At 37.3% G+C, this 12402-nt stretch overlaps 1 protein-coding gene across 8 annotated transcripts in view; it reads left to right on the forward strand.

The window, feature by feature from the left end:
• HEATR5B (HEAT repeat containing 5B) overlaps nt 1-12402 on the forward strand; it is a 102472-nt gene that overhangs the window by 73610 nt on the left and 16460 nt on the right. For all 8 annotated transcript variants that reach the window (XR_015137225.1, XM_086327425.1, XM_086327427.1 and 5 more), the window contains 4 exons: nt 345-524; nt 7174-7411; nt 8523-8777; nt 10843-10970. Coding sequence is in view for 7 of the 8 variants with exons in the window: in XM_086327425.1 (XP_086183551.1) it covers nt 345-524; nt 7174-7411; nt 8523-8777; nt 10843-10970 (801 nt within the window). In the remaining variant the exon portion in view is untranslated. The remainder of the gene's footprint in view (nt 1-344; nt 525-7173; nt 7412-8522; nt 8778-10842; nt 10971-12402) is intronic.

Here is a 12402-nt window from a genome sequence, read left to right on the forward strand (position 1 = left end):
AGAAATGTTGAATCAAAGAATTACTTGTGACTGAACTGATTTGGCTGCAGATTTTTTTCTGTTAAAATTTTTAGGAATTTAGATAGTGGAAACATGGTAAGTAAATATTGTTTTGTTTTCTACATAGGAGTATAATAAGTTCCATACTTGCTATTCATTTTTTATTAAAAAAAAAAAAAGCATAGCATTGAAGGATTTTGTTTTGTTCATTGGTTTTGTTCTGTATTGGTTCCCTCTAGGAAAAAAATCATATTAATGCCAGCCTTTTATATGTTTAATCTTAACTTTTTAATATAAAAATAAGAGTTCTTTTTTTTTTTTTTTTTATCCCCCCCTTTGGCTAGGTGTGTAGTACATGGATTGGAAGTGGAGTTGTCAGTGATCTCAATGATCTCCGTCGAGTACACAATCTGCTTGTTTCTTCACTGGACAAAGTTCAGGCCGGAAAAGGATCTTCCAGCCAACTGTACCGAGAGAGTGCTACAACCATGGAAAAACTGGCTGTTCTCAAAGCATGGGCAGAGGTAACGGCAGCCTATTGTTTTTAACTGTTTCTCCATCCATGAGAAAATGTTCCCTTCTCTAATAGGTAAAAAAATTCTGTTTGGTTTTTGTTTTTTTTAAGCTGACCTTTGGTATAGAGTGCTAGAAAAAAATCTGCAATTTGCTTTCTCACTGAAATACATACACATTTATGTCTCAAAAGAGCTCATATTGAACCTTTGAAAATTAGTATTTCTAATTAGTGTTTTTTTAATTTATTTATTTTAATTGGAGGCTAATTACTTTACAATTTTGTGGTGGTTTTAGCCATATGTTGACATGAATCGGTTTTAAAACACCTATATTGAAGAAGACCTCTTCTTACTTACTATGGAAAAATTAAGTGGAGAAAACCTACTAATAGTAAAGAAATAGAAAAAATTGTGCCAAGACTCTTTTATTTGATTAAATTTCAGGAGACTTGCTGCCACTCATTGATTAGGCTGTAGGAATTTATTTTGTTGTATATTTTGTTTTTTTTTAACAGCTGTTTTTACCTCTTTTTATGCCCACATTATTTTTAAAAATAATGATACTGTTTTAATTTCACTTTTCTAAATCCCTTCTGCTAGTTACTTTCAAATTCTTATCTTCTGCATTTGGGTATTTCAAGTATCTCTATTCCTTCCCCTGCCAACCCAGTATCTTACTTCCCTATTTCCATGGTTATCAGCAGCCTGTGACCACCCCGCAGGCAATTGCTGGCTCAAAGCATACAACACCCAGATGATACAGTTTAGATAAAGGACCTCTGGGGTTTTGTGTTTTTTTTTGTCACAGAAGAAAAAGAAGGGAAAATTAGAGCAATAAGATATTGTAGAAATTAGTTTTCTTTCTGTTGTTTAGATCAAGTTGTTTTCATAGAGTATCCCTGAGTGTTCATTTATTTTCACCCTGCTGCCAACTTTTGTCTTAGACAAGTAAAATAACATTCGCATTGATAAAATGTTTGTTCTTACTGATAAGATCTTATCAAATTAATGCAAATGTATAATTTTAAGTGGAAAGTAGTGTTAGAAAGATACTTACAATGTGATTATTTCCTCACTTTGAGATTCACAGAAATTCTTTGTTATTTTCACATATCTAATTTTTAACTAAAAGTTACTGTAGAAATTACATTCCAAATGATTGAATGATTTTTATTTTTAAAAAATCTTTCAAAATTGTTGTTAATTCTCCAGCCCTATTCATTAATTTCCCAAACATAGAGACAGTTATGTAATTGGATAAGACCATTTGCCAGTTAGCTGGTTCTCTGCTGACTTGCATGAATGTGCTTGATTTACCTACTAGGTAGTCTGGCACAGTTCAATATAAAAAGCATTAAATGTTGAATCACAGACCGTACAGCAAGTTCTGTCTCTCTAATTCACCATCTTTTGTACTTTGATCAAGTGAGTTGATCTCTCAGATACTCAGTTTCTTTATCATAACATGGAAGTACAATAATATTTTCTAAAGTGACATGTATTAAAAAAAACCCGAGCATTGTAACTGGCACTGAATAGAAAATAATTACTTTTAACAAGTTGGAGAAGGAAATGGCAACCCACTCCAGTATTCTTGCCTGGAGAATCCCATGGACGGAGGAGCATGGTGGGCTACAGTCCACAGGTCGCAAAGAGTTGGACACGACTGAGCGACTTCGCTTTCACTTTAACAAGTTAGATGAAAACTTCATATAACTAATTTATTAATGCACATTTTTGTTTGAAACTCTTTTCTTATTTTGGGGTGACTTGGTTCTATAATTAAATAATTTACACTTCAGCCCTCAGCCTATAGTATTGTCAAGTAAATCTTTTCCTTGCTTAACTTCCTTTCCTTCATCTTTTTACCTCAAAGGCCCAACATATTCTAGATTTTCTCTGTTCAAGATCTATCTTTGCTTCTACTTTTTACTCAGAAAACAGGATGTTAGTTTTCCAGCTTCTCAGATTGTTACCTTCAGGTCTTGAGATCTATGTGAGTTGATAACTGTCCTTTTACCTGTGTGACCTTGGGTGAATTATTTACCTGCTTCTCTAAACCTGATTTCTCAGCCCTAAAGCATGGATAATGCTGCTGCTGCTGCTGCTGCTGCTGCAAAGTCGCTTCGGTCGTGTCCGACTCTGTGCGACCCCATAGACGGCAGCCCACCAGGCTTCCCCGTCCCCAGGATTTTTCAGGCAAGAACACTGGAGTGGGCTGCCATTTCCTTTTCTAATACATGAAAGTGAAAAGTGAAAGTGAAGTCACTCAGTTGTGTCCGACTCTTAGCAACCCCATGGACTGCAGCCTTCCAGGCTCCTCCATCCATGGGATTTTCTAGGCAAGAGTACTGGAGTGGGGTGCCATTGCCTTCTCCAGGATAATAATTATGCACATTTCATAGAATTACATTGTGAAGTAAATGAGACTTCATTGTGAAGTAATAAGGACTTTGTTCAATAATTACCTTATTTATAAGCTCAGTGAATGTTGCCTGCTGTTATTAGTATAATTATTATTATTATTTTAAAGTTTTCCTCTAATCTAGGATTCCCTTTTCTGGATTTTCTTTCCCACTCTGATTCATTCAACAAAGTGTTAAATGAGCATTAGCTCTGTGCCAGGGTAGCAGTTGATAATACCGTAGTGCACAAGCCAGATGTTCTACACTTACTGAGGAAAACAAACTAGTGGACCAGTATGTGAGACAAAAATAATGAGTGTTACAGGAGAAGTACAGACTGTTGTAAACACACAGCAGAGGCACCTAAAATAGTCTGGGAATTCAGAGGAGGCTTCCTGGAGAGAGCAACACTTAGGCTGGGGCCTGGAGCATGAGAGCAGATGTTAGTAAGCATGAGTCTGAGGAGGAGACTGTTTCAAGCTAAGTGCATTCAGTTTTCCCCCACTTCTGTATCTCTCCATCTCCCTCTGCATGCTCTTCCGCCCTCCTTCCCCTCGTTGTCCCCAACTCAGCTTCCTCTTCCGCTCACTCTCCTCTTCACGTCCTTGACTGTTGAGTCACCCACTTCTCAGTCCCCTGCAATCTAGCTTTATTCTCACCACTCCACTGAAATTACTAAAGTTACAAATGATACAATGCTCCAAATCACTGGACACTTTTCCGTCTCTGTCTGACTTAGCCTTTCTGCAGCTTATGATATTGTCTCCTCTGGAAACTCTTTGTTTTCCTTGACTTCCTGACCCTACTCCCTTGCTTCTCCTGTTATCTTTTCATTGTTCATTCTTAGCATCACCTGCTGGCTTCTCTTTGCCTGCCTACCCTTTAAATGTTGATATTTTTCTTGTCGTTTTTCTCGCTCTTCATACTTTATGGGTAACCACATCTACACCCACACCCTGTAGCTTTTACCTGTGTATGAAATATTCTAAATCTACTTTCCTACTCATACGTCTCTCCTAAATTCCAGTCCCATACTTGTAGCTATTTATTAGACATGTAGTAAGTACTGTAGTATTTACTGTTGAAAAAAATCTGCTTATAAGTGGACCCACACAGTTCAAACCTATGTTGTTGAGGGGTCAACATAGTATAGCCAAACACTTTTTAAAACCACACCCATTGGTTTACCAGTTTATCCTAAGGAATATCGAGAATATACACAAATTCTGTTGTGAGGATGTTTGTTGTGATGTTGTTTATCATTCTAAAGAGAAGGAAATATATGTATTTCTTGATCCAAAGATGATGGTGTTAAAGGAATAGAAAATTGAGTTAAAAATTGTAGACAAACATATTATTGTTTAAAAGACTGTGAATATGTATGTACAACGGGTCTAGCATGTTAACAGTATTACATCTGGGTTGTAGGATTGTGTCTGGCTTTATTGTGCATCTGATTTTTCTATATTTCTTGTGTACCTTCTCGTAAGAAAAATAAACCCCAAATTTTTTATAAAAACAAGTCAAAAAATATATTTTCATATTGCAGGTAGCAATGTAAAATATATACCCCTTTTAGAAAGCATTTGACAGTGTCTGTTCAGAGCCATGGAAGTATTTATAATCCCTGACCCAGTCATTCCCTTTCTGGGATTTTATCCTAGGGAAGAATATTCAAAATATGAAAAAGAGAGAAGTTGACAAAAGTGTTTGTTTGGAACATTCGTAATGTGAAGAACTGAACACCTTGTCGTTGAAACTATGCCTCATCTTCTAAGATTCCCAGGGCTGAAAAGAATTTTTAAAAATATAAAATGTCAACTACAGGAAAACTATTAGGTGTATAATGTCTTCTATTACCACTATTAAAAATAATAGTTATGAAGACTAGTATTTATATGGAAATCCTTTTATAAACAGTTAAGATTAAATACAAAATTCTCTGTACAACAAAATTACAGCTTAGTTGGAATGTGAAAACCTGGAAATTAGGATTATGAGTAATTTTATTAACTCATTTTTAAACTTTTTATGGTGTACTTTAAAATTTTTATTTATGGCCATGCTGAGTCTTCATCGCTGCTCCGGCTTTTCTCCCATTGTAGCGAATGGGGGCTACTCCCGAGTTGTGATGCGTGGGCTTCTCATCTCAGTGGTTTCTCTGGTTGTGGAGCACAGGCTCTAGAGTGTGCAGGCTTCAATAGTTGTGGGCACGGGCTTGGTTGCTCCGTGGCATGTGGAATCTTTCCAGATGAGGGATTGAACCAGTGTCTCCTGCTTTGACAGGTGGATTCTTTACCACTGAGTCACCAGGGAGGCCCACAGTATAATTTTTTAAATAAAAGTTGAGGAAAAATACATACATCTGACCTTTAAATCCTGCATTGACTTCACTTGCCCATTACCAACAGAGTAAAATCTTCAGCTCCCTTCTGCCTTGTATTCTATGCTCAGTCTCATACCGAACACTGGGAATTTCCTTAGAATGCCTTGCCGTTTCCTATCTCTTACGCTCTTGCTCTTGATACTCTGTCTGCCTGGAATCACTACTTCCATCTTTGCCTGTCAACAGGTGAACTTTTTTCTTTGAATTGTGTCTCGCCTTTTCATCGTCCATTAAGATTCTTTATCTTTCATGTTCCCTGTGATTCATTGATTACACAGACCACGAGTGTTCATTAGGTGCCAGGCAGTGGATGTGGTCACAGCTCGTAGTGAGATGGGAAGATAGGTCATTTAAAACAAATTTTAAAAAAATGTCCCTTCTCCCATCTCTTTTTTCACCCTTCTATCATTTTATCAGTCTGTGAGTTCATGGCAGTGAAAACCACATGTGACTTGTCTTTGTTGCCTCAGATCCAAGCACAGTAGCAAATGCAAGGCAAGAGTAGGTACCTAAGAAGAATTTGATGAGTGAATGGCTGAGTATACTAAAGTGTTTATTGAGCGAGACATTTTCTTAAAATATCAACATTATAATAAATCTAAGTGAAGAAAGCAAGCTTAAAAGCACTAAAAAATATGAATATGATGTTTATAACTTGAGATTCAAAGTCCCTATTCCAAAAGTTAGATGGTTTATGCTTCTAAATTGTCAGGTGTTAGTATAACTAACCGACTATAATTAAGTGATATGTATAAGACCACCGCAGTGTTAAGAAATGCTTCTTCTCAGAAATGAAGATTCATTGTTTCCTGTCATCATTGTCTAAACTTAGTCAATTACTGTACCGTAGCCGTCTGCTTGTTGTAGGGATAGAGATAAGACCCTACCATCAAGAAGTGTCCCTGGTTCAGACACATAGACTTCTTCTTATGTACAATGAAAATAGCTGTGTATGGCAAACATTTTTCTAAAGATACCTACTGCAATAATCTTACTCCCTTGACCGCTCCCCACTTTTTTTTGCTTTTTCGTGGATGTATAATTCAGCTAGGTGCCGGTTGCCAAAGCCAAAATATATGTACAACTACAAAAGAATACAAACAAAAATAACTTTGGCAAAGAATCTTTAAGATTGTATTTTCAGAAGTTGTTATTATATATCCTGTTGGTTTACAAAAGTGGAGAGAAAAGATACAGATATATATAGCCAGTAAATTATCTTATTCTTGGCTGAGCTATCTGTTACAAGGACTAGATTGCTAAATATGACTTAAGCACTCTAAAAGAAGGGATTTTGGAGGATATTAGTGGAAATCCAGGTTGTGGTTTCTCTTCCCCCACCCCTTAGCTTTTTCTTTGAATGCTGCCTGATTGTGTCTAATAAGCCTGTGAAAGCAAATGCAGTAAACAGGAAGTTATACCCTATGGCAAAAAAAAAAAAAAGAAAAGAAAACCTCATATAAAGGGGGGCTTTGTAAAATAGAACAAGAGAAGCCAGAAAAAATCAAGGAATGTGCTGTGAGAGTAGTAGTCAGATCTATTATATAAAAAAAAAAAAAGATTGCCTCCAAAATACGTGGGATTATTCTTTTGAGGATATCAGGAAAGTCTGAATACTAATAGTACTTGGTTACTTGTGATGATTCAGCTGTATAATCATAGTGGTGGTGGTTTAGTCGCTAAGTCGCTTCCGACTCTTGCGACCCCATGGCTGATGGCCTGCCACACTCCTCTGTCCATGGGATTTCCCAGGCAAAAATACTGGAGTGGGGTTGCCGTTTTCTTCTCCGTATAATCATAACAGCTTAGGATATGTCATTTCTTAATATTATATCTTGTTCTTTTCTCATCCTGAATATCTTACTAGGTCTATGTGGTTGCTATGAATATTAAAAAAGAAGCAGAGTCAAAACCAAAAAGAGCAGTTAAAAATACTGATGACGATGATGATGATGACAGTACCATAGATGAACTACCACCAGATAGTTTAATAACACTCGTACAGCCTGAACTGCCAATACTTAGTCGCTTGTGGTTGGCAGCATTAAAAGACTACGCGCTTTTAACTTTACCAGCTGAATTCGCTAGTCAACTCCCTCCAGATGGTAAGTACTGCGTTCAGAGTTTTGCTTTTAATGGAGTTCAAAGTAGTAATTAAACAAAATGGAATTGGTGGAGACTGGCCACAATAGTAATAATAACATCTTAAATTTCTGTGGACTTAAACTTGATATTCTGTCCGTACTGAATTTATAAATTCAGATACGGCATTAAACTTTACTTGTCAGCCCAAGCAAAAATGTTCTCACTGTTACAGTAATAACCGTCTGAGGTGGGGTACTCTAAATAACTGCGTAAGGAGTTATTATGCGTAATCATGATGAGGTATACCGCCGTGTTGGTCACTGTGTGTGTGCCAGGGCAGATGTGAAGTCCTCAGTTTGATAGTGAAAGCAGGAAGAAGGGAAGAATTTGCAAAAGAGTTGGGGGAAAAAAAGAAGAGACAGAGTTCGCTGGCTATAAGAGAAAGGAAAGGTGATGAGGGTTTTAAGAGCTGCTGGTGACAGTGAAGAGGAAGCCTGTGATCATGGGTGGGGCAAGGTAGAAGGCTCTCAGAGGCGTGAGCACTTGCAGAGGAAAGGCTGGAAATGCTGGCATAAATCACAAGGAAGTGATAGGCACGCCAGGTCAGCAGTTGTAGGAATGATGTCGGTTTTAGAGACCCTTGGGAGAAACTCTTTGGCCAGATTCCTCTTTTATGTGTGCTGTGATCTGAATATTTGTATTACCTCAGAATGTTTATGTTGAAACCTAATCCCTATTGTGATGGTGTTAAGAGGTATGGGTCCTTTGGGAGGTGCTTTGGTCATGAGGGTGGAGTCCCTAGGAATGGGAGTAGTCCCCTTGTAAAAGAGAACCCACAGAGCCCCCAACCCTTTCTACCTTCCACCTTGTGAAGAAAGCAAGAAGGTACAGGCTGTCAGTCAGGAAGAAGGCCCTCACCCAGCCATGCTGGCATCTTGATCTCGACTTACAGCCTCCAGAACCATGAGAAATGAATTTCTGTTGTGTAGCCACTCAGTCTGTGGTATTTTCTTAAAGCAGGTCAAATGGACTAAGCCAGTATGTACCAGGTATTTTTAAAGGAAGTTGTTCATGAATGAGTGAATATGTATAATAGAAGTAATGTTTTTCATTGATTTGATTGTTTTATAGGTGGGGCATTTTATACTCCTGAGACTATTGATACGGCTAGACTGCACTATCGGAATTCCTGGGCCCCAATTCTCCACGCAGTGGCACTTTGGTTAAACAGCACAGGATTTACATGTTCAGAGTCAGCAGAAGCAGCAGCAATATCCGCTTTACAAAAACGTTCCATACCGGTCAATTTAAGCCAGGCATCAGGAGCAACACCTAGTGCTAAATCTTTGGCAGAAATTAACAAAGACAGAATGCATCTGATTTTAGGTAGGTGAGCCATCTTAATGTATCTCAAGATATATTACTTCTGAAAATGTTTGTCTGTAAGGGAGAAAAAACTGCTTTCTACCATTTAGGTTCTGTGACTGGCTTAAGAATTAAACTGATATAAGACACATTAATAGGAGAAAAGCATATCAGATCAGATCAAATCAGTCGCTCAGTCGTGTCCGACTCTTTGCGACCCCATGAATCGCAGCACGCCAGGCCTCCCTGTCCATCACCAACTCCCGGAGTTCACTCAGACTCACGTCCATCGAGTCAGCGATGCCATCCAGCCATCTCATCCTCTGTCGTCCCCTTCTCCTCCTGCCCCCAATCCCTCCCAGCATCAGAGTCTTTTCCAATGAGTCAACTCTTCGCATGAGGTGGCCAAAGTACTGGAGTTTCAGCTTCAGCATCATTCCTTCCAAAGAAATCCCAGGGCTGATCTCCTTCAGAATGGACTGGTTGGATCTCCTTGCAGTCCAAGGGACTCTCAAGAGTCTTCCCCAACACCACAGTTCAAAAGCATCAATTCTTCGGCATTCAGCCTTCTTCACAGTCCAACTCTCACATCCATACAATGACCACAGGAAAAACCATAGCCTTGACTAGACGAACCTTTGTTGGCAAAGTAATGTCTCTGCTTTTGAATATAATTGATTTAAAACTTTTACATGTACATAGGAGGAAAATGAAGACCTGAAGAAACTTTTAGGTCTTAAAGATTGTATACAGTTTTACACGAACAAGAATAAGTTGTGGGGATCTGATAAGACAAAGGGCTGGGGCCAGGGATGATAAGTTGTGCAGGAACTAAAAAGTATATGGGGGAAACAAATGGAAAATCGGGGCTTCCTTGATAGCTCAGCAACAAAGAATCTGCTTGCCAGTGCAGGAGATGCAAGTTCGATTCCTGGTCTGGGAAGATCCCCTGGGGAAAGAAATGGCAACCCACACCAGTATTCTTGCCTGGGAAATTCCATGGACAGTGGAGCCTGGTGGGCTACAGTCCATGGGGTCACAAGAGTCAGACACAGCTTAGCCACTAAACAGCAACAGTAGAAGATCAGGCTTATTTTAGTAGGTTTGTTCTGATCGGTCTATTTCAACATCAACTCCCAGTCTCAAGGAGTAAAAATATTCTTTGCTTGATACAGGGAGGGCATCTTTCTAATGAGAAATTTTATGACCTGCTTTTGGGTAGAAAGGGGGTCAAAGAGCCCTGCCTGCATCTGCTATTTTTCAAATGTGTTCAGCCAAGAAGGTATATTTTGGTGCAGCATGTTTTGAACTCCTTCATATCTTTCATTTTAATGCTATGGAAAAAAATTTTACAGTATAGTTCAGATAAGAAATAGTAAAAAGAGGTGTTTTTTTTAGCACATTTTCTTAATTAACTGAATTTTTAATAGAAAAATTTAATTATTAAATTACTCCTTAAAAATTCTCTATCATGTTCACTCACAGAGCAATACTGAATAATTTTCAAGGAAAAAGTTAAACTTTTTTTTATATGTTTTCTTTTTACTTGACACTTAAATTACTCTATGAGGAAATATAAATTTATATTTACATTATACATGTAATATATACATAAATTGTGTATATAGGTATAAATTTATACATATATACACATATATAAATGTATATATGCATATAAATATAAATGTAAAGTTAAAGCAAATTTGAGTAATTGTTATTTATAATTGCTGTGTAGATTCTCTTGTAACATTTAAGAATTTGCAATCATTTATCATAATCTTATAATTTTCATAAATTTATTCTTAATGTATTATTTTTAAATGTCTTTAAGTAGCTTCTTAATCAACCTGATGACTTTGGAACTCCCTCACTTGCTTCCAATGTGACTGTTTGTCTCATTCCAAGGCTACAACATATGTTAAGTTTGGCTACTTATTTTGACAATCATTTTGAACTCACTTTAAGGCATTAATAAATACATGTTAAAGTAAGCTGTAAAATAAGTAGGTAAAAGAAAAAAAAATGGTGTCAAAGCAACAAAGTGTTTTATATTGAGAAACCTGTGTGTTAATTTTGTATATTACAGGTGTGAGTATACAGTTCCTTTGTTCCCCAAGACCTGAGGAACCTGTTGAACATGTTACAGCTTGTCTACAGGCCTTGCACACCTTGCTAGATTCTCCTTATGCCCGAATCCATATTGCAGAAGATCAGGTGCAGTATATTTCTATAATAGATAATTAATGCTTTGTATTCATCATATTTTAAGGTAATTTTCTCACATATGAGATACATATTATATAATAAGTGTTCCGGATTTTGGCTTCATCTAAGACCTTATATTGAATGTTGGATGACCAGACATGCTGGACTAGAGATCATCACTATACCTTCTTTGATGAGTTCATCAGCAATCAGATATAACTAAAAATGTAAAGGATCCCCTCAGTCCCAGTTAATGGTTCTGCTAGTAAAGGGCTGAGTTAATTCATAAGGCTGTTAATAAATTTGGGATTTCCTGTTGGCTCATTCAGTAAAGAGTCTGCTGTAATGCGGGAGACCCAGGTTTGATCCCTGGGTTGGAAAGATCCCCTGGAGTAGGAAATGGCAAACCACTCCAGTATTCTTGCCTGGAAAATCCAAATAAATTATGTCACTTTTAAATGTTTGATTAAACTTGATCTCATTTAATAAGGTTTTTGCACTGGCTCAAGTATTCATTTAAGAAGTTTAATGAATTGTGTTTTCTAATTTTTTGTATGGAATTTTTAGAGGATTTTATTCATGTTACAGAACCAAGTTTCCACTGGATTTGTTTGTTTGTTTTAATTAGGAAGTCTTTTATCTTCATAATAACCATTTCTTTGGACACCATCACTACCAAATAGTACCTCTTGGGATAATCTTCTATAAAACACAAAAAGATAAAAAAAACAAAGTTCTTATTATTGTGTTCTCTTAAAATTAGTTTTGTACATGATATTTGCTCAATAAAAAAGAAAAAAACCCACATGAAACAAAATGAAGTATGTGGTGTGTGATTATAAGCGTCACTTACTGATGAACTCATCTTGTACTCCAGCCTTGTAGCTTAAAGCTGGGCCTCAGCTAGACTGCACATTACCACAAGAAACTTGAGGGTTGTTTTCAAATAGTCAAACCAATAAAGTTTAATCTGTGAATGAAGGTGTGTGACATATTATGTTAAAACTGAAATAATTGACTGTAAGTGCAGTAGATTAAACGACATGGTTAAATGTGTATTTCATAACCACAATAGACATAAATTTGACCTCTCCATCAGTTCTATAGTGGTTAATTTGTAAGACATGAGAAGGGAGAAAGGAGGTCAATTATGAGGCTGTTTTCATAATTCCAGAGAGACAGTGAGTTCACTGGCCTCAGAAAACTGAATAAAAGAGAAGGAAACAGGGCCAAGACTGGAACTTTAGGGATAAATAACAAATAAGGGTGGAGATGAGGGAAATTAATCAGCAGTGGAGACTACTGGAGAGGTAGGAGAACTAAAGAGAACAGAGTTACCAAAGACAAGAGAGATTGTCAAGGACAGACAAGTCTCAGAGGAACAGAATCCAGTGAGTCAGGACAGAAGAGAGTCCCAGGAGGTTATTGGTGACCTCAGGCA

This window comes from Bos grunniens, chromosome 11 (assembly GCF_055505025.1).
Source record: "Bos grunniens cultivar Pamir isolate PY7600 chromosome 11, Bosgru_T2T1.0, whole genome shotgun sequence".
In the NCBI taxonomy this organism is placed as follows: Eukaryota; Metazoa; Chordata; class Mammalia; order Artiodactyla; family Bovidae; genus Bos; species Bos grunniens.